Source organism: Danio aesculapii, chromosome 9 (assembly GCF_903798145.1).
Source record: "Danio aesculapii chromosome 9, fDanAes4.1, whole genome shotgun sequence".
In the NCBI taxonomy this organism is placed as follows: Eukaryota; Metazoa; Chordata; class Actinopteri; order Cypriniformes; family Danionidae; genus Danio; species Danio aesculapii.
In genome coordinates this window covers 9286349-9311996 of record NC_079443.1, presented here as the reverse complement: position 1 = coordinate 9311996, position 25648 = coordinate 9286349, and the positions used below count along the sequence as shown (strand labels likewise).

The window sequence follows — 25648 nt, the reverse complement described above, 5'->3', positions numbered from 1 at the left end:
TATATAAATTTATATATATATATATAAATATATAGATATTTATTTATTTATATATATTTTTATATTCATATATATAATATATATATAAATATAAATTATATATAAATTTAATTAATTAATATATATAAATATAAATATAAATATATATATATATATATATATATATATATATATATATATATATATATATATATATATATATATATATATATATTTATATTTATAATTATATTTATATATATTAATTAATTAAATTTATATATAATTTATATTTATATATATATTATCATTAATTTAATAAGATATTTTTCTAACTAATGGGAACCGATAACTCTCTTTAACAGTAGTCTGAGATCGTTTAATTTTAGGGTAAAAAGCTATCACAATTCCTTTAATTGCAAGCATCAATTTTTTGTTAGATTTTTTTTCAAAAATGTTTAAATACTCCGCTATTTAAGTTACATTTTTGCTTATTTGATTAAATCATTTGGTTTTTTGTAGTTCCATATATTCAAGTTCATATATAACTTGGGAAATTATCTCTCTGTACAAACCTTAAGAATATCATATCAATAAAACAGTACAGTCTGCTCTTAGTGCTGCAGAGTTGGAAATTCAGCAGTAAATCTTTAAAAAACAGTATGTGACGTATGTAAACGTAGAGTCAGAGCAATAAAAGAAACCCTTAAAAGCATTTACTGTAGTATCTATTATACTGAAAAGGCCATAAGGTAAGACACTGCAGGTAAAATCATTTTGTGTTTTATTCCAATGTTAAAAGATCCTAAATAAACTTTTAATCATTTATTTTGTCGCAATTTATCAGTTACTATCTGTAGATTTTAATTAAATTGTGTGTTTATAAAGCTCTGAATATTTTCTTCTGTACTGAGCCATAAATATTCGTAAATCTGTACAACAAACTGCACACCAAACTGCACAGATCTGTGTTCTTATGGAGGGATATATCAAAACAGATTTGACCTAATTATATACAGCATTTTAGTTATTTACAGGAGTGTTGTATGTATACACAGCTACAAGTGTTTCTCCCCCCCCCCCCTTCTGTGTCCAGCCCTCTGCATGCCTGGGCCGGCTTCTCTCCTGATTTAGACCACACTCTTCACACAGCGACAGGAGCACAGCTGAAGTTATGCTCGGCTCAGGACAGATCGAACACTGAACGCGTTCGGCTAATGCTGGGACCCCAAAACCATGGACCCTCTGACAGAGGTAAGACCCAGAGATCAAACTGTACATACAGTGAGTCATAGTCCAGGAACAGTTCAGCCAGCTTATTGAACATGAACACATTATTGTATCAGCGTTATCTTAATATGTTTCCTAAAGTTAAAAGAACTAAAAGTCTATAAACAAACTGCCCCCCCCTCCTCTTCAGGCAAGTGTCAATGTTGGTTGTCAAATAGTGGATTTACCAGATAACATACAGTAAGAATAACAAGTCTTTCTGGTTGCTTTGCACATTGTTTATGTTTGAGGTTATTTTTGGATAGTCTGAGCAGTGCACGGAGACAAGGCCTCTGCGGAGATCAACTTTAATGTGTGGTTGAGGTACAGTAGGTAGCACGAAAACATTATTTCTAATAATAATTAACTACATGTCTATTTCCTGTAGAAAAAAATCTAATTGCATGGAAACAAAAGAGTTGAGAGATTTGGTGCAGGATAAATATGCAGGCCTCACAGTAAGAAGGTCGCTGGTTTGAGCCTTGGCTGGGTCAGTGGGTGTTCCTGTGTGGAGTTTGCATGTTCTCCCTGCGTTCGCGTGGGTTTCCTCCGGGTGCTTCGGTTCCCCCCACAGTACAAAGACATGTGGTACAGGTGGCTAAATTGTCCTTAGTGTATGAGTGTGTATGAATGTTTTCCAGAGATGGGTTGCAGCTGGAAGGGCATTCGCTGCGTAAAACATATGCTGCATAAGTTGGTGGTTCATTCCACTGTGGCAAATTCAGATTAATAAAGGGACTAAACCGAAAAGAAAATGAATGAACTCCACATGAACTAAGAATTTCATTATTCTGCAGAAATATATATTGATAGTAGGGCTGCACAATATATCGTTTCAACATCCATATCATTCGCAATAGTCACATTATTGTATTGTAATTCATCATTTACATGAATTTTTGATGCCTGTGATTGTATAATGACTTTAAAAGCATTTAGGTATAAGAGATTGTACAGTTTGTGTCCTTAACTACGATTAATTTTATTAAATTATTTTTATTTTAATCCTTCAGTTAATGTACTTAAATACTGTAAGACTTAGGAAATGATAAAACACTTTATTTCAATTGTATCTTTGTATTGATTGTATTTATAAATTATGCATGAAAATACTCACAAATACAGAAATGCACTTCAAATAGCACAGACCACAACAAAAATGTGTCAAAGGGCCCCAAAAATTTTCTGTTTATTAGATTGTATGGAGATGCACTTCCACTGCTAGAATCATCCCAATCAATCTAACATTATATATTTTTTCCAAATAGAGATTATTAAGTGATCTGGTTAAATTGTATTCATATCGCAATGTATATCGCAAAATAAAAAAATTGCAATGTTAAATGTTCCTAATATCCTGCAGCTGTAATTGGTAATACAGTATATGAGGAATGTTAAGTTCAACTTAATTTATTTGTTGTCATAAGACTGCAGGCAATATTTGAAGAGTTTAGATGCAAAAACCTTTAAATGCTGTTTGATTTTTTTTTTTTTCTAAAATGAGCATTTTTCTCAGAGTCCTGTGTGTAGGCTTAGTAATTTTACTTGTATAGTGACGAATAAGTTCTTTTCATTGCCTTTAAAGTGAAGTAACTGAACATAAACATAGGAGGCTGAGAAAAAATGCTCATTTTAGGAAAAGAATATACCAAGATACATTATATACATACACAATTATAGCTGTTTGTAATAACCGCAATATTTAAAGAAATATCTCTGGAATGCTTGATTCTGATTATACAGTCTGATTTGTCAGTTGACTCGATGGGGTATGTCCAGGAATGTTTACCGCCATTTTGCAATGGAATAATAATTAGGCATGGGACAATAACTGGTTTCAAGGTTTACCGTTGTTTTAAAAAAGTTACGGTTTTAAAACCGCTAAAATGTTCTGATATACTGTTCCTAAGGCATATGTAATGTATATGTAAAGGATTTTTGAAAACATATGAAAACTAATGCACTAACATCCAAGCATGCTGTAGACCTGAACAGTGCAGTATTGCAATTAATGGGAAAAAGGGGTTGTTTTTTGCTCAGACTTTTAAAAAGAACTTATATTAGAGTAGTAATCACAAAACCGTGGAGCTGTGATGTTTTCAAACCGTCAGAATCTTATACTGGCCCACCATGCCTATCTCAATTCAATTCATCTTTATTTCTATAGTGCTTTATTATGTAGATTGTGTCAACGAAGCTTAACATAGTAGATTATAGTAAGTTGAAACTGTTTCAGTTCAGTTTTCAGAGTTCTGTTCAGTTCAGTGTGGTTTAATTTTCACTGCTAAAAGTCCAAACACTGAAGAGCAAATCTATCGATGCGCAGCTCCACAAGTCCCGAACAATGTAAGCCAGTGGCGACAGCGGCAAGGAACAAACTTCACCAATTGACAAAAGTGAAGGGAAAAACCTAGAGAAACCAGGTTCAGTTCTGCACGACCATTTCTTCTCTGGCCAAACTTCTTGTGCAGAGCTGCAGTCTAATAATAATATAAGGTTACTGTAGACTGCATCCAGCCATTTTTCTTAGTAAAAGCTTAGTTTAATTAAAGCTCTAGTAAATTATTAAAGTAGTATTATTATTATTTGTGATTAGTACCCATGTAATAGTTGTGTTTTAGCAAAATAAAGCACTTTAGTCTTTTAAATTACAACTGCTGATAAGCCTGTCTGGCTTTATGCTGCAAGAGCAACTGGTCAGATGTTCATAATCCTTTACTTCATCCAGGATTATTATTATTTTTATGATGATGAAGAACCTAATGTTTGCATGTGTTTTATTATTATTAATCGATAGAAATGTTTTGACATGTTATGAAATTTGAAGAGAATCGACACACAATTGCATCAGTATTTTTATGATGTTCAGATTAAGTAGTTTCATTAGGGATAATGTGCGTTCACAGTGTAATGCTAATCAGCTTTTATCACTGTATAGAGTAGTATAAAATAATAACATTTTCTCCCTTATTCTACAATAAGAAACCACATCACTTTACAGAAAGAAGTTATTTCAAACACTCAATTGACGCTGTTGTAATTCTTTTGGATATGTGTAGTAAAAAATCTAATACCGCCATGGCTTTATTCAGATCAATGGCATAATTGCTAGTGTGCTTTAATAATTAATTAATTAATTAATTAATAATTGTATTAATTAATTAATTAATTTATTTATTTATTAAATTGTTAAGTAATTTATTAATTAATAAAATTTTAATTAATTAATTAATTTATTTATTTATTAATTTATTAATTAATTAAATTATTAATTAATTAATTTATTTATTTATTTATTTTAAACAGTTCAGCATATGAGCTAAAAAAGTGTCTTTGATTGCAGACAAACTTTAGAGCTGCTTGGTTTATTTTATTCCTCTATTAAAGTAAATCGTGCCTAACCACCATCATTTCTAAATAAATGAGTGTTTTTGAAACTCTGGGTTAAATGAAGGATTCAGTAATTTATCGCCATCTGCTGGTGTTATGTAGTTACCTGCTTAATAAATCACTGAAGAATTCCAATTACTGCCAAATAACACGATTACTGAGGAGGCTAATTTATGTTATGTAAGTGAAAGCTTACATGGTTTAATAATTGTAAATGCATCTCCCCTGTGTGTCCAGCAACAGAACAATCGATCAAATTCAAGCACTGGAACTAACTGTTGTTTAATCAGTAACTGTAGCTTAGTTACCAAAACCAAATATGGTGACAAAATACTCGGCGAGCTGACTCTGATGCTGATAATTTTAAGCAGGTTAAAGTATAAGCTACACAAAATTATGCCATGTCCTCTTCACTTCATTTGACTGCTTTTTTTGTATCCGGTTTTCTTAATTAAAATCTGTATTATCTGTTTTAGTTCCCATTTATGGAGGATGAGGGGCTCACCATGAAGAGGACAGGTATCTATCAGTATCTTTTTTTTTTTACAATAGCAACAGTCTCAAATTCAGCTTAAGTCAAGTGTTGCTGATTTTATCCTCTTGTTTATTTGACACATTTTAAAATATTGTAGATATGTAGCTTATGCACATCTCTGAGACTGACGTTGATTGTTAAACTGATAATGATTAATTAAAAATTGAAGTAATGGTTAAAGACCCTTTGTTGGCTCTCCTTGCAGTTATACTCTCCCAGTTTTGATTATTAAACTGATTATTAGAATTAATGGCCACACTTTATGTTAAGGTAAAATCCTTGCTATTAATAAAATATTAACTGACTTTTAACTCAAACTATTTATTAATATGTATTAAGGTAATAGTTCGGTTTAGGTGTTAGGTAGCGTTAGGGATGCAACACTTTATAAGTACTTTAAAATAAAACAATAAACAGCCGATATTGAACTTTTATCAAAATAATTATTACTAAGAACAGATTTTTTTCAGTAAGGGTAAGTTTATGATGTTAAAAATATGTATTTTGTATTTTCATTTTTAATTACTAAACTTATTATTATTATTATTATTATTGTTGTTGTTGTTATTATCATTATTATTATTGTTGTTATTATTATTTCAGTGTTTTTTCCATTAAGTCACAAACAATTTTTTTTGGTAGGCTAAAAGTTCACCAAATGGGGCAAGTAGGTCTCGCTGCCGCCTGGAGACCTACAAGTGGGAGGGATTACCCCGCAAGTAGATTGGGTGACCTCTAAGTAACCACAAGTAGATTGGGTTTAGGTGGTGTAGGTGGAGCAGATATTAATAAAACACATCATGTTACTGTGAGGTTGGGTTTAGTAATGGGGTAGGTGTAGACATTCACAAAGCACAATATTGGACTTTGTGTCATGTACAAGACTTAAAATAAATATAAATAAATAAAATATTAAATAAATAAATAAAACTCCTGGTTTGTGCAGCCCACTTGGAGCTCGAAGGCCCACCCATTTGTAGCTCAAGTCTCATGCACTTGGAGCTGCCTCCGACCTCCGTTTATACCCCTCATAACCATTTGTGGCAGAGAAATATGGTGACAAATTTTGCCAAATGGACCATTTTTAAAGAGCTGTATACAGTTCTGTATAGCTGTAGAAATGTAACCTTTTTTATTGTATTACCTAAGATAGCTTGTTGCTGACAGAGGGATGGTGCATTTGACATTTTTACCATCGCTGTAATCAATCTCTATTTGTTTCTTTTTTGGGGGGGTAACTGGAGCTATGACATATGACTATTTCTGTGAACCTCACAGGTCCATGACTTATACGGTATGTCACAAGTGTGAAGTATAAGCTTCGTCTACGTAACTTATATTTGCATTGATAGTTTTTTTTTTTGACCTTTTTTTTCACTAAATAAGTCTATTTTGTTTTTTTTGTATTGCTGTATACAATCTTCAATTTAAAAAAATCTCCTTTTTGAACTATTTTTTAACTGTGTCCGACCCTTCCTATCTGAACATACAGCTCAACTCATTGTTCAAGCTCTTGTTCTCTCCAAACTGGACTATTGCAACTCTCTACTAGCCAGGCTTCCAGCTAATTCTATCAAACCTCTTCAGCTGCTTCAGAACGCAGCAGCACGAGTGGTCTTTGATGAACCCAAAAGAGCACATGTCACTCCGCTACTCACCCGTTTGCACTGGCTGCCAGTTACTGCCCGCATCAAATTCAAAGCTCTGATGTTTGCTTACAAAGGGACCTCTGGCTTTGCTTCTTCGTATCTGATCTCACTCACATACTGCAGTTGTATGTGCCCTCCAGAAATTTGCGTTCTGTGAATGAACGTCGCCTCGTTGTTCCATCCCGAAGAGGGAAGAAATCACTTTCCCGAACTCTCACATTCAATCTGCCCAGTTGGTGGAATGAACTCCCTAACTACATCAGAACGGCAGAGTCACTTGCTGTCTTCAAGAAACGACTAAAAACTCAACTGTTTAGTCTCCACTTTCCTTCCTAATCTTAACTGCCTCTCTGGCTATACCACTAACTGTACTCTCTCTCTCTCTCTCAAAAAAAAAAAAAAAAAAATTTTACTAATGCTTAGCTACTTAGACTTTACACACCTGAAACTTGTTTATAGCACTTGTTCACTGCTGGTCTTATAGTTGTGTAAATTGCTTTCTTGTCCTCATTTGTAAGTCGCTTTGGATAAAAGCGTCTGCTAAATGACTAAATGTAAATGTAAATGTAAACTGTTTAAATGACAAGTGTGAATGATTGCTAAATGAAATAATTAACCCTCAACCATCCTTTGCGTAGTAGCTCTTATGTGTTCAAGTGTGAACACTTTTGGGCACAAAGGTCTCATGTACAATATGATCCCATTTTTTTTTAACTTTTTTTTTTTAAACAAATGCCATATCACTTTTTTAAAAAACAATACCTCAATTTAATTTTTTTTCATATTTGTTAAGTTCTTCAGAATGTTTTTTATGCAAAATATGCATATTTTATGCTCCATATAATATTTATTTTCCATCAGTAAAAATATGTAATTCCAGTAAGTCCAAACCCTTAAAATCTGTTGGTTTATGATTGTGAAAAAAAATAAAATAAAAAATAACAGCAAAAAGTAAATTGTTTTCAATGGCATTTTGGCATTGTGCTTTAATAAATACTTTAATTGTTATTTTTATTGGACAAATAATAATTAAAAAGCTTGTATAATAATAAATCATGCATATTTTGGCACAAAGACAAAATCAACGTTTTATTTTACAACATAACCTTGTTGAAGTCGAGTCCTCTTTTTTTTCTGTGTATGTGTGTGTGTGTTTCGATGGCAAACTTACAAAAACTAGCAAAGTTCAGAATGCCTCAGATTAAGGAAGCTATTAAAACTAAAAAAGTCTAAACTAATTGACTTTGCCCAAGTTCTTTGAGATGCTTGGGGGTTAACCATCTTGAGCTCCAGTAGCGATGTTAGTCTTGTAGTGTTCATAAGATAACACGCATGTATCAGGACTGTAGTTTGTCAGCAGACTGACCGACCTGCAGCAGGGGTCTCCCTCTCTGTCTCCCTCTCTAGGGCCTCTCCAAGACCCTGATGCTGACGTGTACGCCAAGTTCTTCATGAGTCACTGCTGCTACGACGCCATTCCAACCAGCTCCAAACTTGTGGTCTTTGACACAACCCTGCAGGTGAACTCATGTCACGATTGTGCAGTCCACTTTCAAAACACATGCCTAAACGTTTCTAGAGCTCAATCCTGCTGAATCATGGCCCTCCAGGAATAAAACCAGACACCCCCAGCTTAAGTGCTTATGCAACGTCCTATACTAAAGTCTTTGAGTAGATTGACTTGCATCAAAAATATTCACACCCTTTCCAGAGCGCAATTGCTGAAATATGTGATGATGTGTACAGGTGAAGAAGGCATTCTTCGCTCTTGTTGCAAACGGGGTGAGAGCGGCACCTTTGTGGGACGACAAGCTGCAGTGTTTTGTAGGTGAGCAAATGTTTGAGTTATGCCAAGTCTGTTGACAAAAGTGTCACTGGCCCTGCTGCGAGCCTGCATCAGATTACTGAAATCTTATAATGTCACAACAATATCTTAACCCATAAATCTAAGAAAAGCAAGCAGGATTTACAACATACGCCAAAAGCTTCAGGATGTGCAATCCTATTAAACCAGATTTTAACTTTTGATACATGTAGAATAGGAAATGGGTTGGTGATATTGATTTTATGGATATAATACAATGTTTTTGACAGATTCTTCACTGGTTTTGAGTAAACGTAAGCATAGGCACTCATGAAATGCAGTTAGAAAGATTTGTACAGTTTAAAAGCATGTGGCAAAATCTGACCAAAATTTAAAATGTCTTGTAAGTTTAAGATAAGCAAACAAGAAATGTCTCTGCTACATTAAACTAAATCTATGATGACTGTTAGGATTGAGGCGAAATGAACAAAGTATCGGTCTGCATTACAGTTAATGAAATAGTTAACATAAAAATAATTGGGTCATCATTTACTTAAAAGATATTTTAAAGAATGTTGAAAACCTGTAACCATTAACATCCATAGTAAGTAAGTAAGTAATCTGTTTTTATATAGCGCATTTATTGTGTATGGCCATAGACCCAAAGTGCTTCACAATCATGATAGGGGGTCTCGCCACACCACCACCAGTGTGTAGCATCCAGTTGGATGATGCGACAACAACCACAGGACAACGGCGCCAGTGCATTCACCACACACCAGCTATTGGCGGAGTGGAGAGACAGTAATGCTGACAATTCGGTGGATGGGGATGATTGGGAGGCTAGAAATGTAAGGGCTGACAAAGGGAATTTGGCCAGGACACCGGGGTTTCACCCCTACTCTTTACGAGATGTGCCATGGGATTTTTAATGACCACAGGGAGTCAGGACCTCAGTTAAACATCTCATCCTAAAGACAGCCCCTACTGACAGTTTGGTGTCCCCTTCACTTTACTGGGGCATTAGGACTCACACAGACCACAGGTTGAGCGCCCCTGCTGGCCTCACTAACCCAACTTCCAGCAGCAACCTAGATTTTCCATGTTGGTCTCCCCTGCCATAGTAGGAACAACAAATACTATGCAAGTCAATAATTACAGGTTTCCAACATTCTTCAAAATATATTCTGTTGTGTTCATTAAACTAAAAAAAGCTAACTAAAGTAAAGTGAGTAAATGTTGACAGATTTTCATTTTTGGGTCATTTTTGGGACCTTTTGACTTTTGTAATATATATATATCACATATTAATTATATATTAATTAATAATAATAAATTAATAATAAATTTTTAATGTCTTGTTACTCAGCATTATTGATCAATTTTGCAATCTTTAACTGCTACTAAAAATTGTATAACTAAAAAGAAATCTAGTGTTTGTTGTTGTATTGTATGAAAATGTTATTTTTATTGTTGTTTGACCAAACTATTCATTTCAATAACGCATCTTTGCTGTCGTACATGTAGATATTATTAACTTATATTTAACCAGCTACTTAACAGAAATTGCATAAACTGTTACCAATGAAATATTATCAAACTGTTTTAAATTGTATAAGAGTTTTAATTTTTTTTATTGAACGTTTTCATTTGAAGATGATTCATCAAAGTGTGTTTATAAATAGTTCTCGTAAAATGTTTTCAGGTCAACACTGTTCTTTTGAACTTATTATGATCAAGTAATATTAAAATCAGTGAAGTTATTCCACTAAATATAGCATTTTTATGCTTGTGAATTAAACTTAGAAGTTAAAATGTAAAAACAAATACAGTAATAATGTGAAATTTGATTACAATTTAAAAGAAATCTTTTTGTTGTTTGACCATTATTTCATTTTAGCCAACACAATTTTAGTATTTAGCGTTGTCTAAAATTTAATTTTAAAACTCTAATAAAAAGACTATTCTTATAAATTGTAATGACATTTCACATTATTATTGAGTTTATTTACATTTTTTATCAAATAAATACACTCTCAGAAAAAATGGTACAATGTTGAACCAAAGAAAGTACCAAGCCTTGTCACTGGGGCATTATCTTTTTATGGGACAGAATTGTACCTTAAGACAAAGAAACAAATTTGTAGCACTACAGTTTGTACCTTTATGTACATGATTTGTACTGTGGGAAACCCAAATGTACCTTTGGTTTTTAAAACCTGCAGATACAATATTGTACCTTCATCAAAGGTACAAATCTGATCCATGAAGGTACCACTACAGTGACAAGACACTTTGTACCTTAACAGTGTCAAAAATTCTTACCAAACATTTAAAATGCCTTAAACGTTTAGTTTACAATACATGTAGTTTTAACTTTTACCAGTTGTTTTGTATTATTTTATTATAGAACTTAATAATTAGTGTTTAGGTTTCTTTAAACGTATGCTTTTAAATGATGTTTCATTTTTTAATATGGAAATTATTCATAAAATCACTTTGCCTTTCCAGTCATATTTATTTTGATACATATTGTAATAAAGAAAGAGTTGTCCAACACTTATGTACCTTTAATATGAGAACAACTGTGTACCTTCATTTCAATTGTACCATAAAAGGCACAGAACAGTATCATAAGAGGTCTTTTCTGTACCATATACGATACTATTTTTACAAAGGTACAAAACTGTTCCTCTAGGAACATTATTTTTACCACCGTGTACCTTTTTTTTCTGAGAGTGAATAGTCTTAGTGAGCATAATAGACTTTCAGGAAAAAAAAAAACATTAAAAAGCCGTTTAAAACATTGCTGTACAAGTGTCTGATCATGTATACATACTGTACATGAATGCCTGTGCTGACACAGCTTTGATTGATAATACTCAGCACCTCATCTTCTCCACCGGTGTCAGCGTCTAAGTTTAGTGTGGCTTCTGGGGGACGTGGTGTCTGGTGGGAAATGGCAGGGTAAAGCTCTAATCCCCTAAACCTTCTCTAGGAGTAATAATAGCCATGCTAGTGAGAAAGCATATCCTCCTACTGAAAGGAAACCTGGGCACAGGAGCGCGTTCCTGTTTCAGCACATAGTGACATTTAGTATGTTTATGCTAATGATAGCCTTCTTGATACTTTAATTTCAAGCTGTGATTTGCTTAATAACTTCATTTAAATGCAGAGCTGTCTGGTCAATTTTAGATATGCTTGTGTGAATTAATTGTTGAATCTGAATTGAAATGAGTTTAAAGCTGCGTGTTCACATTTCTGTTCTGTACTATTTGTGTCTTTGCAGGGATGCTTACCATTACGGACTTTATCAACATTCTCCATCGTTACTACAAATCTCCATTGGTAAACTAGCATGTTTTTGTTTCCAAATTTAAAGTCACAGTATGTAAGATTTATTCATTAAAATATCCAAAGAACACGTTTAGCCATGGGACGATAACCACAGTTATAGATATACCACGGTTTGAAAAACTCAAAGTTTTAAAACCACCAAAATTGTCTGCCATACTGTTCCTAAGGTATGTGTAGGATTTTTTATTTACTTTTTTGTTTTTGTTTTTAAAGACAACAGTATCTCCAGCAGAAAAGATATTCAAAGATGCTGTTTTAAGTTGTGAAGAAATCTGTTTTTTGGAACCTAACGAAGACAGCAAAAGTCAATGATTCATTTGAATTATTCAGCCTGACATGTTTACTGCTCCAAAATATTTTAAAAGTTTCTCAAAATAAAATACATTGTGTTCAAAGGGGAAAAAAGTTTTGTTTTTTACCCAGACATTTAAAAAGAATATTCTTTAGAGCAGTTATCATAATACTTTTATTTTTATCCAAGGTTATCATAACGTCAGAATCTTATACCGGCCCATGCCTAAACACTTTATTGATTTTACTCACTGCTCTTATATTATGCCAAATGATTTAAAGGATGTTCAAATTAAGAGAAATAAGCTACATTTTAAAATTGTTATTAGTTTGTTTTAGGAGTTTGGTTTGCAGAGCACCCACTTTTTAAATACATATCATATTTTCCTGACAAAAAATAAAATTCAATACATTTCGCTTGCTTTTCAAAATACACCTTTGTTTGTTGTGAATTTGCACCCTCTAGTGGTGAAAATTGCTTATTGCGTCTTTAAGAGATACTGGGGATAGTTTTGAAACATGACTAATATTACGTATATTTAATAAGAAAAAGGTTGTAACACTTTAAGCTTTTGTGACATGCACCAATACTTCAGCAATGTATAAGCCTCATCTAAATTCACATAAATGTTGAGTAAAATAAATATAAAAATAGAATTTATGGAACAATTAACTTATACACTACTGTTCAAAAGTTTTTACAATATTTTTTTTTATATTCATAATTTTTATTTATTTATAACTTTTATTCAGAAAAGACACGTTGAATAGATCAAATTTTTGATGTTCTTAAATATTTCTCTTCCACATTTAAAGTCAAAATATGTAAGGTTTATTCATTTCAAAATCCAAAAAAACTATTTTACAACATTTATTTTACTGGCTCATGCACTTGCATTATGCCAAATGTTTCGAAGAATGTTCAAATTCCAAGAAATAAGTAATTTTTTAAAAATCTGTTATTAGTTTGTTTTAGGAGTTTGGTTTGCAAATCACCTACTTTTTTATACATATGATATATTTTCCTGGCAATAAATATAATTGAATACATTTTTCATGCTTTTCAAAATACTAGTCACCATCTCATTAAAATACGTCTTTGTTTGTTGTAAATATGCACCTTCTAGTGGTGAAAATTACATACTGTGTCTTTATATGTTAGGCAGTGGTCTCAAAATCAATTCCTGGAGGGCTATGCAGCCTTGCATAGTTTAGCTACAACCACCTCCAACTCACACCTGCTTAATAGTCTTTAGTAGTCTTGAACACCTTAATTAGTTGGATCAGCTGTGTTTGATTAAGGTAGGAGCAAAACTGCAGATCTGCGACCCTCCAGGAATCTAGTTTGAGACCTATGATGTAAGGGAGACTGGGGATAGTTTTGAAGGTTTGTACTGAATATTGCTGAAAACTACTACTACTACTACTACTACTACTAATACATATATATATAATATATATATATATATATATTCATTCATTCATTTTCTTGTCAGCTTAGTCCCTTTATTAATCCTGGGTCGCCACAGCGGAATGAACCGCCAACTTATCCAGCATTTGTTTTACACAGCGGATGCCCTTCCAGCTGCAACCCATCTCTGGGAAACATCCACACACACTCAATCACACTCATACACTACGGACAATTTAGCTTACCCAATTCACCTGTACCACATGTCTTTGGACTGTGGGGGAAACCGGAGCACCCGGAGGAAACCCAGGGAAACAGGGAGAACATGCAAACTCCACACAGAAACACCAACTGACCCAGCCGAGGCTCGAACTAGCTACCTTCTTGCTGTGAGGCGACAGCACTACCTACGCGCAGTACTACTTCACTGCGTCACCCCATATATATATATATATATAAAGTTTTTTTAAAAAGGTTATAACACTAAGCTTTTGTGGCATGCATCACTACTTCAGAAATGTATAACAGTATGTATTGGCCCTATAATAATTCCAAAAATGCTGCGAGTAAAGCAAATATAAAAATAGAATTTGTGGAACAGTTTACAAAGCGACAGTCTATGGACAACTAGATATCTGGTTAACTTGTACACTCCTGTTTAAAAGTTGCTTTCATCAATACTTTTTAGATTCAATTTTTTATTTATTTATATCTTTCATTCAGAAAGGACATATTGAATAGATCAAACTAACATTTTTGATGTTAGAAAATGTTTCTCTTTCAAATAAATGATCTGAAGGATCATGTGACACTGAAGACTCAAGTATTGAGGCTGAAATTTGAGCATTGATTTACAAGAGTCAATTGCATTAATTTCACAATATAATTTTTTTCTGGGTATTTGTTTTTAAAAACAATATGCAAGCTTGGGAAGCATAACAGACTTCTATTCAAAATGAATCAATAAATTGAGAGTTAGAAATCTGAAATGAACAAATATCACATTCATTTTTTCCATTTTAGGTTCAGATCTATGAGCTGGAGGAACACAAGATTGAAACGTGGAGAGGTGTTGTGTTTTTTGTTGAGGACAAATTTGCAAATCACCACACATGGTAGTGTTTTAAAGACTTGTGTTTGTTTCCTCTTTCAGAGACCTATCTACAGTATTCCGTCACCTCCCTGATTAGCATCACCCCTGACTCCAGGTAAAACCAGGATCTCTACACCACTTTATTATCCTTCATTATTCTTCCATCTTTCTAGTAACAGATGAATGTGTTTTCTCTTCACAGCCTCTTTGAAGCCATATATTCCTTACTGAAGAATAAGATTCACCGGCTACCTGTCATCGATCCAGAAACGGGGAATGTCCTCCACATACTCACACATAAACGCATCCTCAAGTTCTTACACATCTTTGTAAGAGCTTTTTATCTTTTAATTTATTTCAGATTTTTTTTTTATTTACATTTTTCATAATTGCATTAATTGATGAGTAGTACTAATGTTTTAATGATGTCTGTGGACTCTATTCATATTTTTGGGTTTCTTAGCACCAAATGTTATCATAGCTGGCTGGGTAAACAAAGTGCAGCGATTTAAATAATTTTTTGTGTTTCTATTTGCTCAAATAATAAAAGGAAAACTCAACATTGGTGATATCAAGACTTTCAGAAAAAGGAAAATAAAAATAATAGTGTGAGGCTGATAACTGCAGCCAGAAGAGAGAACGTCAAATTTACTGCCCTGCCCATAGACACTGCATTAGAAACACCCCACATAATTGTTAATTAGTTGTTGTTGTTTTTTTCATTTGATGCAAGGATGATAAAATACAAAGTATAGCTTTATAAATGTAGTTCTGTGTTTTAAAAAATATTATATCAAATGCATATGAAATGTTAAATGCATCTTAACTATCTTATGAAAAGGGTCTATTGTCATGAAATAGTGGCTCCAGTCATATATTATCAGGTACATCTTGTTAGTACCAGGTTGGACGCCCATTATGCCCTCAGAATGGTTTAGTTTTTTTGTGGCACATATTCAGCAAGGTGCTGTAAACTTTCTTAAAAGATTGTAGTCAGTATTGACATGAGAGCATTAATGTGCTCGGTTGGGTTGAAATCTGGTGAATGTGGAGTCATTTGAGTTTAGTTAACTCACTGTCAAGTTCGGGGGACAAAAACAGTTTGAGATTATTGGAGTCTTGTGACTTTTATGTGTATGTAAGCTGTCACATTCACCGTTTTTGTACAATTTTCAGGGGCAAAATATCCATTTTGATAAGAATATACACAATATAGGTGCAAAGTTATTTGTTAACCCTGTTAACCAACTGAAATCTCATTGGTTTATACTGACTTCTTTTCAAGTTGTGTGATGCTGCATACTCATTCTAGAGCTGCATCAATAATCACATTTTACTCTAGTAGGTACTATATTTGGATTTGAATTTACTGGACTGTTAGAAAAGTACTTTCTATGTAGTATGAATGATGCAGCCTAGATGTCATTATAAACTATTGTCATATTAGCTCACAAAAAAACTTAAAGGGGTGGTCCAGAGTGTATTTTTAAGGCTTGGTTGTGTTTATAAGATGCAAAGCAATCTGTGCTCATGTTTCATTTGTAGAAAATCACGTTATTTTTTCAAATATCCTACTTTGATTATATTCAGCTACACAGCTAACCTGAAAATGACTGTCATATTTCTTAGTTCCTCTAAAGACCCACCCTCAAGAGGCTGTGATTGGTCAGCTAACATAATGTGCTGTGATTCACAGATCAGCTCTGCTTCACCAGGATGCGTCTCTGTTATAACATTACAGCACCTCTGGTCACGCCCCCTTCACTGCGCAGGGTGTATGTGCATAACCTAAAGGGTTTATGACATCATTAGCCCGTTTGTATTTCTTGTATGTACTTTTGTAGTCCCCTAACTTCGTTCACTAAGCCAACTCTGTAAAAGTCAATGTCTCCCCTTGCATTGAACTTTGATCCGCTAACATTTAGAGATGTTTAGAGATGTTTATGTTCACACAGCTACACTACGAATCAACTAAAGTTTAAAATATGATATCGTAGTGGACCACCTCTTTAACTCTTACATCCCAGTCTCAAAAAAAAAAAAAATTACAATATGTCTATTTTTTAAATTGTGATTTGTATGAAAATGTACAAATCATGCTTTTAAATAATAAAAAAAGACATTAAAGGCATGACTCACCCCAAAATGAACAATTATATCATCATTTACTGTTTACACCATACTTGTTCCAAACTTTTATGAGTTTTTTTTCTGTTGAACACCAAAAGATATTTTTTAGAAAGCTTGAAACCAGTAACCATTGATTTCCATAGTATTTGATTTTCCTACTATGGAAGTGACATGTTTTCAGCATTCTTCTTTTAATATTCAACAGAAGAAAGAAACTGATAATGCTTTAGAACCACTTGAGTGTGTGTAAATGGTTAGTCAATTTTTATTTTTGGGTGAACTATCTTTTTGAGGCACACCCCTAACCCACTACTAAAATGAACTTACATGAGGGTTTGTCAAATTAGCCATCATTTAGCCAATGAAATATGTAATCTTGTTAAAAATTACAGATTGTTAACATCCAGAATGACTACAAATTACTTTAAGTGTATGTTTGGCACTTTTAATGTGTATCATAGTACAATGAGTTAAACCATAACTGTGTGTTTAATGATGAACATTTGATTTGTGAATCTCAGGGCTCGATGATCCCAAAGCCACGATTCTTACAGAAGCGGATTGAGGAAGTGGAAATCGGAACTTTCAAGAGCATTGCAACTGTCAAGGAGACAGAAACTGTTTATGATGCTTTAACGATATTTGTAGAGCGACGGGTTTCAGCTCTACCCGTTGTCAATGAGCAAGGTACTACGCGTAGCTGTTTGAATTAGTTTTTCTGAAGCCAACTGAATTGCACACCTTTTACTTCAGAGTGGTCATTGAGATTTTATCTTCTCTTTAGGCAAAGTTGTGGCACTTTACTCCAGATTTGATGTCATTGTACGTAGACCCACATTTACACTTGTATCATGGGTAACACTTTAATTTAGGTCACAATTCATACAATTAACAACTGGCTTATTACTTGACTATTCACCTTTTATTAGCACTTATAAAGTATGATTTTATTTTACGTTCCTAATCCTACTCAAAACTTAAACCCAATTTTTACCTTACTAACTATTGATAAACAGCTAATTGGTGGTTTATTAAGCTAGTAATATTAGTTAATGGTTTGTTAAAACTGAGAATTGTGACCTAAGGTGTTACAGCATCATGTAATGTATGTATTTCTTTGTGTAATAAACAACAATTCTGCATGCGAAAATCATGTCAAAAAACTTTAACTTAAAGTAATTTTTTTATTATGTAAAGAGATACACAAATTACCAACCCTGGCTCTTTATGGATATGTACCCCTGTATACAGGGTGGGCCATTTATATGGATACACCTTAATAAACCTATTGGGAATTTCACAAGAAAAAACAATAGTGTGCTTGGTTTTAACGTAACTTTATTGTTTCATTGGTTATTTACAAGCCCCCTCACATATACTAATGTGCCACTAACAGGACATTGCTATCACCAACCATTCCTATTTTATTAAGGTGTATCCATATAAATGACCCACCCTGTACATTACTGAATTGCTTCCCAATAGGTAGTTTTTTTTTTTTTTTGCAGTTTTTGTTTTCACGAATTCACCAGAGTATGCTATGTATGCCTTTTCAGATTTCTCTCACGAGTGCCATTCGTGACATTCTTCTTGCATAAATCCATCAGAGGCAAATGTGTACTCTTTTTCAGATCTCAAGTTTTTCTCACGAGTGACGTTCGTGGCCGCTCTTCTTGCGTAAATCCACCAGAGGCTGCTGTGTATGCTTTTTCAGATTTCAAATTTCTCTCGCGAGTAGCATTCGTTCCTGCTGTTCTTGTGTAAATCCACCAGAGGTCACTGTCAACTGACTGACTGATTGACCGACCGACAACTGATATCCCCAACCACGCCCTTCCCTAAACCCAAACGATAATGTTTTCCAAAGCACTGATTAACCCGATCACCCCGTTCCCTAAACCCAACCAACAGTGTTTTCAAGAGCAATCCAAAAAAAGAGAAGCTGCTTGATTTTTACCACGTTTTCAGATCTTACCCCATTGTCACCCTGTTATTTACTTGTTTATTTGATATTTTTGCGTTTTGTTTTTGTCTTACCTGCTTTCTTGAACCGTTTTTCACCGGAATTGAAGCTCGTCATCATGGTCAACTCCGCTCTGCCTCACAAGTTCGCCAACGTACACGGCGAGCTACTGGGCAAACTGGTAAAAGCGAAAAAGCTGTCCACATGGAGGTAAGCGGTCAGCTGGTAGCGCAAAATGGAACAGCGGCATCACACCACCCAGTAGCGTTCGTTTGAAAGACGAAATCCAGCCATAAATACCTCCTGGCTACATAACTCGTGTTCTATAGAAATGTATACAGGGGTATGAATTCACAATGAGCCTGTGTTGCAAATGACACAAATACAAAAGAAAACAAAATCAACACTTGATACATGCAAAAAAAATACATCCAGTATATTAAATTGAACGTTGGTATCATCTGCATTACATTTTGCTGATTGTTTAACAGAACTTGGCTGCGCAGAAAACCTACAACCATCTGAACATGACGATGCAGGAGGCCATTCAGGGGCGCTGGTGTTGCATTGAAGGGGTGCTGAAGTGTTACCCTCACGAAACCCTCGAAACCGTCATCGATCGCATTGCTGAGGCAGAGGTCTTTGAACAAAGAGTTTCCATGTGATCTTATTTCTCCAGTCTTTCTATGTAATGGCGTTCAAGAACTTCTTCATGTCGCCGACTTCTTTATGTCAGGTTCACCGTCTAGTGCTGGTGGACACAGAAGATGTGGTGAGGGGAATCGTCTCGCTCTCGGATTTGCTTCAGGCATTGGTCTTGACTCCTGCAGGCGTTGAAGCACTCTTCTCTTGACACCAGTGGAGGGCACTGTTTCCATCATGACACTCATTTCAGATCCTCTTACAGCAGGTAGGTAGAGCTGTTTGCTGACTGCTGTATTAATCCTTCAGATAAAAAAGTCCCTCTGTTTCTGAACACACCTCTCTATGTATACTATCATGGTACATTCACATGAAAAACTTAAAACTCTATTTATCTTTTTGTCCATTTGTTTGCATCATATCTGCATGTTGCGAGTCTAAAAAACACAAGCTTATAAAGGAATAGTTCACCCAGAAATGAAAATTACCTGATTGTGTATTCTCCTTTATGTAGTTTTAAACCTTTGAGTTTGTTTTATCTGTTTAATACAGTAGAGGATATTTTCAATGCTGTAGTTGGCACCCATTGGCTTCCATGGTAGAAAAAAAATGGTCAATTGGTTTTGTGTTCAACAGAATTAATAAATACAAATGGGTTTTGAACAAGTAAAGAGTGAATAAATTATTTAAATTTGGAGGTAAACAATGCCTATAAAAATATCTCCATTTAAGCTGCAAAAGCAAAATTGTGAAAACTTCACACTCATGAGTTTAACATGTTTAGTATACAGACTAGAGGTCTGCATTCTCACGGCTGTACCGCAGGAGCCGCAGGACTCAGCCAGGGGTGCGTTTCCCAAATCCATCGTTAGCCAACTAAGGTGGCAAGTTCCGTTGTTACAAACATAGTTCGTTGATTTACCGTTTCCCAAATCCATCGTTCCAACGAACATTCGCAAACTGCGTCGCAAACTTGTATGCTTGCAACTACACCTCTGGAGCTGTAGTTAGAAACACAGTTCCTGGCTGTGTTCTATTGCCACTTATCCCTCCTATGCCCTATTAGTTTATAAATTTCTAACATTCAAACATCAAAAAAAAAAAAAAATCATTAAAGTCATCACTCTGAGGTGTATTTTGCTTTCAAAGTATTTTTACAGTTCAATTTTAGCAATCTTCATGTTTACAATTGCGCTCCATTCACAGTGCACTTTGAAAACACTGATGTTCTTTTGAACACAGCCGTGGCTCATGATGAAAGCTATAGGTGACCTGTTATTTAAAAGCATAATTTGTTACATCTCCAAAGCTTGTAAAAACAAAAAAGCATAGCATATGTTAATGCTTTTGATTTATAGTAGGTTATTTATTAAGTATCTGTACTGTATATGACATGGGCCTGTTGGTTAGCACATTTCTGCAGTGGTTTACATGTGTCAAATAGTAAAAGTAGACTTTTAAAAAAATAAATAAACAATATCCTACTTAATAATAATAATAATAATCTTCACCACCATCATCATCATTATTATTATTGTTATTATTATTAAAGTAGGATTTTTAATAATATTAAATAATAAATAAATAAATATTATAATATTTAATAATAAATAATAAACAATAAATATTAAATTTCATTTCTTAATAAATAGCCTAATTATTTATTTATATGATTTAAATATGATATTAGAATACATGTTAGCTTTTGTTAGTGATTTTATGTTTTAGAATAGAATATGTAATGTTCTCAATAATATTTGTAAAGGAAACACAGGCCCTATATGTGCCATTTACATTATATTTCAATTAATATAAAAAACGAGTGCATGTTTTTACCAAAACTAATATTGGATTTGTTTTTAAATGCATGTGCATGTAAACCAATATAATTTGCACAAAGAAATGATGGGGTTCTTCTCTAAAAAAGTTGTAATCACCCCATTTAGAGCATCATTATGGGCGTTTTACGTTATAACTAACGTGGGTCAAACGATGGATCTGCGATAGAGAAACTACGGGTTTTGGGAAACACTCGTCAGTACATCGTTCTTTTTCCAAAGTATGCATCGCAATATGATAGTTCAGCCGCGAGTAACATCATTGTTTGGGAAACGCTCCCCAAATTTCCGAACAAAACACGGTAGCGGTTGGTAACTCTGTAATTTAAACAGGATCAGCCGGTCTAACGATATAGCGTTCCTGAGACATAGAGAGAGAGAGAGAGAGAGAGAGAGAGCGGGCATCTACAGTGGTGCTGTATGTCGCTTGTCATAGGCTGTCTGGACTCTGCTATGTGTGTAGAAATAATGCTGATATGCTATATGAAACACAATCGGTAGTTGGTAAATATATTGAGTGGATATGTTTGTAAATCTGATTCTAAAAGAGTCAGTGCCTCACCAGCCACAAACCTCACCACACGTCCCTGGTAAATGCCTCATTCAGACTAGCAGCAACTTCGTAGCTGCCTGTCACTCTGAGTGGTGACCTGCTGCAATCGCAGGTCTGTGTAGGTCTATACAGCATGAATACCATCGGCCTCTGAGCGAGCTGAGAGAGGATCACGTGAGTTATATTGGTGCTCCTATTGGCTGTCGCTCAAGAAAGTTGCTCTTCATTTGTATAAAGTTAAAAGTTTCTCATCATTCGCAACTTTGTTGTGTCGCTCGACATGCCCACCTGGTTGCCAACGGTCACGGTTGCTTGCGTAGATGGAGGTCGCTGGAAGTTGCTCGCTCTTTGTTGAAATGAACAGTCGCTTGACGCTTTGCTGCTGCGAGTCGCTTGTATTGAATGAGGCCTAAGGCAGGTCTCACTCAGGTCTCATCACAAAGAGGCAGACAAAACTGACATTTACCCTATAATCCTTGCACAGCCTACACTTTTATTTGTTATCTCTCTCTTTTGGTAATACCAAATTTTAACATGAGATTTTGAAAATCTGATCTAAATTTAGCGGGAACAGTCGGGTCGGGTAGAAAACGGGGCAGGTCAGGCAGCGGGGGGAACAAAAGCTTAATATACAGCGGGAGTGGTCGGGTGCAGAATAAAACCAGGTTGGAGCGGGACTAAAAATTCAGTCCCGCGCAGATCTCTAATACAGACAGTACTTCCTTCCAAAGTTTTACAGTTCCACAATTGTAAAATCAAGCAAATGTCACACAAATCCAAGAAGCTGTCATGTATTGCCTTGTGCTACAGGTGTCCCGAATTGTAGACAATTCCCACTCTCCCAAACTTAATTTCCTGTCACTACTATTCTATTACAACAACAATGAATTCCCACAGATGCTGAGCAGGTTTAGGGCACATTTTTTCCATTTCAATGCAATTTTCTATCCCGCAGTGCTTTTAAAAATGTATTTATTTGTTTTTTTTACTAATAATAAGTTGTTTTTGACCATTTGTTTTAAATGCAAATAAGCAGTTCCAGCGTTATGGATGTGACATTTGCAGTAAAAATGTAAAACATAAATTCACATAGTAGGTATATGTTAACATTACATTTTCCAAAACAAATAACCACAGAGTTAATGAATCAGAAAAATATCAATCTGTAAACATTTTTTATATTTTAAATGAGGAAAATTAACATGCGTTATGGATGTGACAAAAAAGTCTGCGAGTTTACAGTATATAACATACTTTGTTGAAATTCTGTGAATTAAGCTGCACAACCCAAGAGAAACAATGCTAATCAAAAGTATAAGAGTTGGCTCACTATGGAAAAAAAATTAGATTTATTTTATTTTTTGGATTTAAAAAGAAAAAGCTTTGTTATGGAATTGACCGATGTGAAAATGCCACTTGTGTGACTTTGGTAAACCAAATATAATTGCTTGAAAACATTGACAGAGAGATTTTTGAGTATTTTTAGTGTACTGTTAAATACAAGCCTACACAAAAAAAAACCTAGACAGGGTCTTGCTATTTTGGTGAAAACATTATTTGTTTATATTTTTATGGCAAGGTTGACATTTGTATGGAATTGCGCAGATACACGTTCTGTGTGAATGGTCCCTTGGACACATTGTGTGACATTATCACAACTGTCATTCAGCCAAAGCTCTTTGAAAGAGATGCTGAATGATAGAGTTAGTTCAGAGTTTAACAGAAGGAAACTTTCATTACTTTGCTTCTGTCTGCACTTCACAGATTTTACATGTGTTCTAATAACAATCAGACATAATATTAAGGAGAACCTAATATTCACACTCCACACTTCTCTTGTATGTTTTAGTCCTGATTGTGAAAGCAAAAGTTTGAAAATTATATATTACAGTGGATATGCAAAATCTGTTATTTGTATGATGCAGAAATGTGCAAAATCCTGTATAGGGAAGCATAAATACTTAACAGTGAAAATAAACAATTATTGACTATGATATTGTGTTTGTTTAGGCATCGCCAAGTAGTCTGGCATGCATAATGCAGCATTTTTGTCTTTTTTTTTTTTTAAGATCCATGTAGCCAGGGATTGTTTTCATTTGTATGTTAAACTTTTTTATAATTGTTTTTAGTGAAATGTACTATGCTTGTGAGGGTTATACAACCACAACAAAGTTTGCCACTAGAGCAGTAGACTTTAAGACGCTCCACCATTATACCTTATTTACCCTGAGTGGTTGCGCATTAGTTCCTTTGTGGTTCATATTACACCTTTACAGATTATATATCATATATTATAAATTATAAATGATACGGCCTCAGTAATGACTTTGCTAAGAGTGTATTTATCTGTTGTGTCATCAGGTAAAGAGTACAATGTTTGCTTAAGAGTGCATAAACCGTTCAGGTCTTTCAAATATTTGTTACATAATAAAAGTTCTGCATGGACATTAGCGTAGATCAAATATTAATGAAGATTAATGCTTGTTCTTATGTTTGTTTATTCTTCAGATTTTTGTCACAAACCAAAATGAGCCATGAAGTCGAATACTCGAAGACAGAAAGTGTAAATATGTGTAATACTGGTGGCACTTTGGGATTTTATTCATCACTCTAAACATGTCTAATCTCATTTGGAAATTTTACTTGTGTATATATGTATAATTTATTAAACAATTGCCACAAAATCATTTGTATCATGCAAATTCTATGTGAGATAAAACTGCAGACATTTAGCATGTAATAATGTTAAGACTTTATTAGAAATTTAAATAAATTGTTCACCCCAACATTTCCTGATTATTCTCTCACCCCAAGCCATTCAAGATGTTTTGACAGTGTTTGTTCAACTGAATAGAAATGAAAATTTTAAGTATTTTTATTTTTCCCATCTGATACAAGTGTAACACACAGTAAGTATAACTTTAGCTGTTCAGAATTCATATTTAGGCAGCTTCAAAAGTCACATGACCGCAGCTGATAAATAAGCCTCTACTCCAATCAAAACAGTATTTTTAAATACAATTCACAATACACATTAACAGGACAGTTTAATGCATGAACTCTTGAGTAACCAAGCGTTACACAGCTGAAATATTTTCTAATATATATTTTAAAGGCACTTCACACCATTGTTGTGATTTCTGTAATTAAAGACGCAAGTTAATAAGAATACTTTAACAATGCAACATTAAGGCTTTGTCGTTAGTAAAAGTAACAAAGGCTGCACTGCGCTCTAGCGTTTTGTTTTTTGGTGCGTTAATCTTATTAATAATAGCATTCACAACCTCATGATGCACGCTCTTTAAATAAATACATATATGCTCACTGGCCACTTTATTAGGTACACCTTATACCTAATATGGCTTGGACCCCATTTTGCCTTCAGAACTGCCTTAATTTTTCGTGGCATAGATTGAACAAAGTACTGGAAATATTCCTCAGGGATTAAAGTCCTTATTGACATGATAGCATCACGCAGTTGCTGCATATTTGTTGGCTGCACATACATGATGCGAATCTCCCGTTCCACAACAGCCTATGTTGCTCTATTGTATTGAGATCTGGTGACTGAGGAAGCTATTTGAGTACAGTGAACTCATTGCCAAGTTCAAGAAACATGTCTGAGATGATTTGCGCTTCATGACATGGCATGTTATCCTCAGTTTCCTGTTCTTAGCTGACAGGAGTGGCACCTGATGTGGTCTTCTGCTGATGTAGCCCATCCGCCTCAAGGTTGGACATGTT

The 25648-nt window shown here is 34.3% G+C and overlaps 1 protein-coding gene across 1 annotated transcript; it reads left to right on the top strand.

The window, feature by feature from the left end:
* Positions 1 to 1119: 1119 nt before the first annotated feature.
* prkag3b (protein kinase, AMP-activated, gamma 3b non-catalytic subunit) lies at positions 1120 to 24674 on the top strand. Its single transcript, XM_056464748.1, has 13 exons — positions 1120 to 1233; positions 5115 to 5157; positions 8230 to 8342; positions 8569 to 8650; positions 11916 to 11974; positions 14709 to 14754; positions 14839 to 14893; positions 14981 to 15107; positions 17430 to 17595; positions 17693 to 17730; positions 19363 to 19509; positions 19608 to 19781; positions 24413 to 24674. Exons 1-12 carry the CDS (start codon positions 1216 to 1218, stop codon positions 19722 to 19724), a joined length of 1011 nt encoding a protein of 336 aa, XP_056320723.1. The 5' UTR covers positions 1120 to 1215; the 3' UTR covers positions 19725 to 19781; positions 24413 to 24674.
* Positions 24675 to 25648: the final 974 nt, after the last annotated feature.

What these genes read in the sequence shown, in the direction of transcription:
- prkag3b (XM_056464748.1), top strand. An exon ending in CAAGATTGAAACGTGGAGAG is followed by an intron (nt 14,755 to 14,838) that starts GTGTTGTGTTTT and finishes TTCCTCTTTCAG; the next exon opens with AGACCTATCTACAGTATTCC. An exon ending in AGCATCACCCCTGACTCCAG is followed by an intron (nt 14,894 to 14,980) that starts GTAAAACCAGGA and finishes TTCTCTTCACAG; the next exon opens with CCTCTTTGAAGCCATATATT.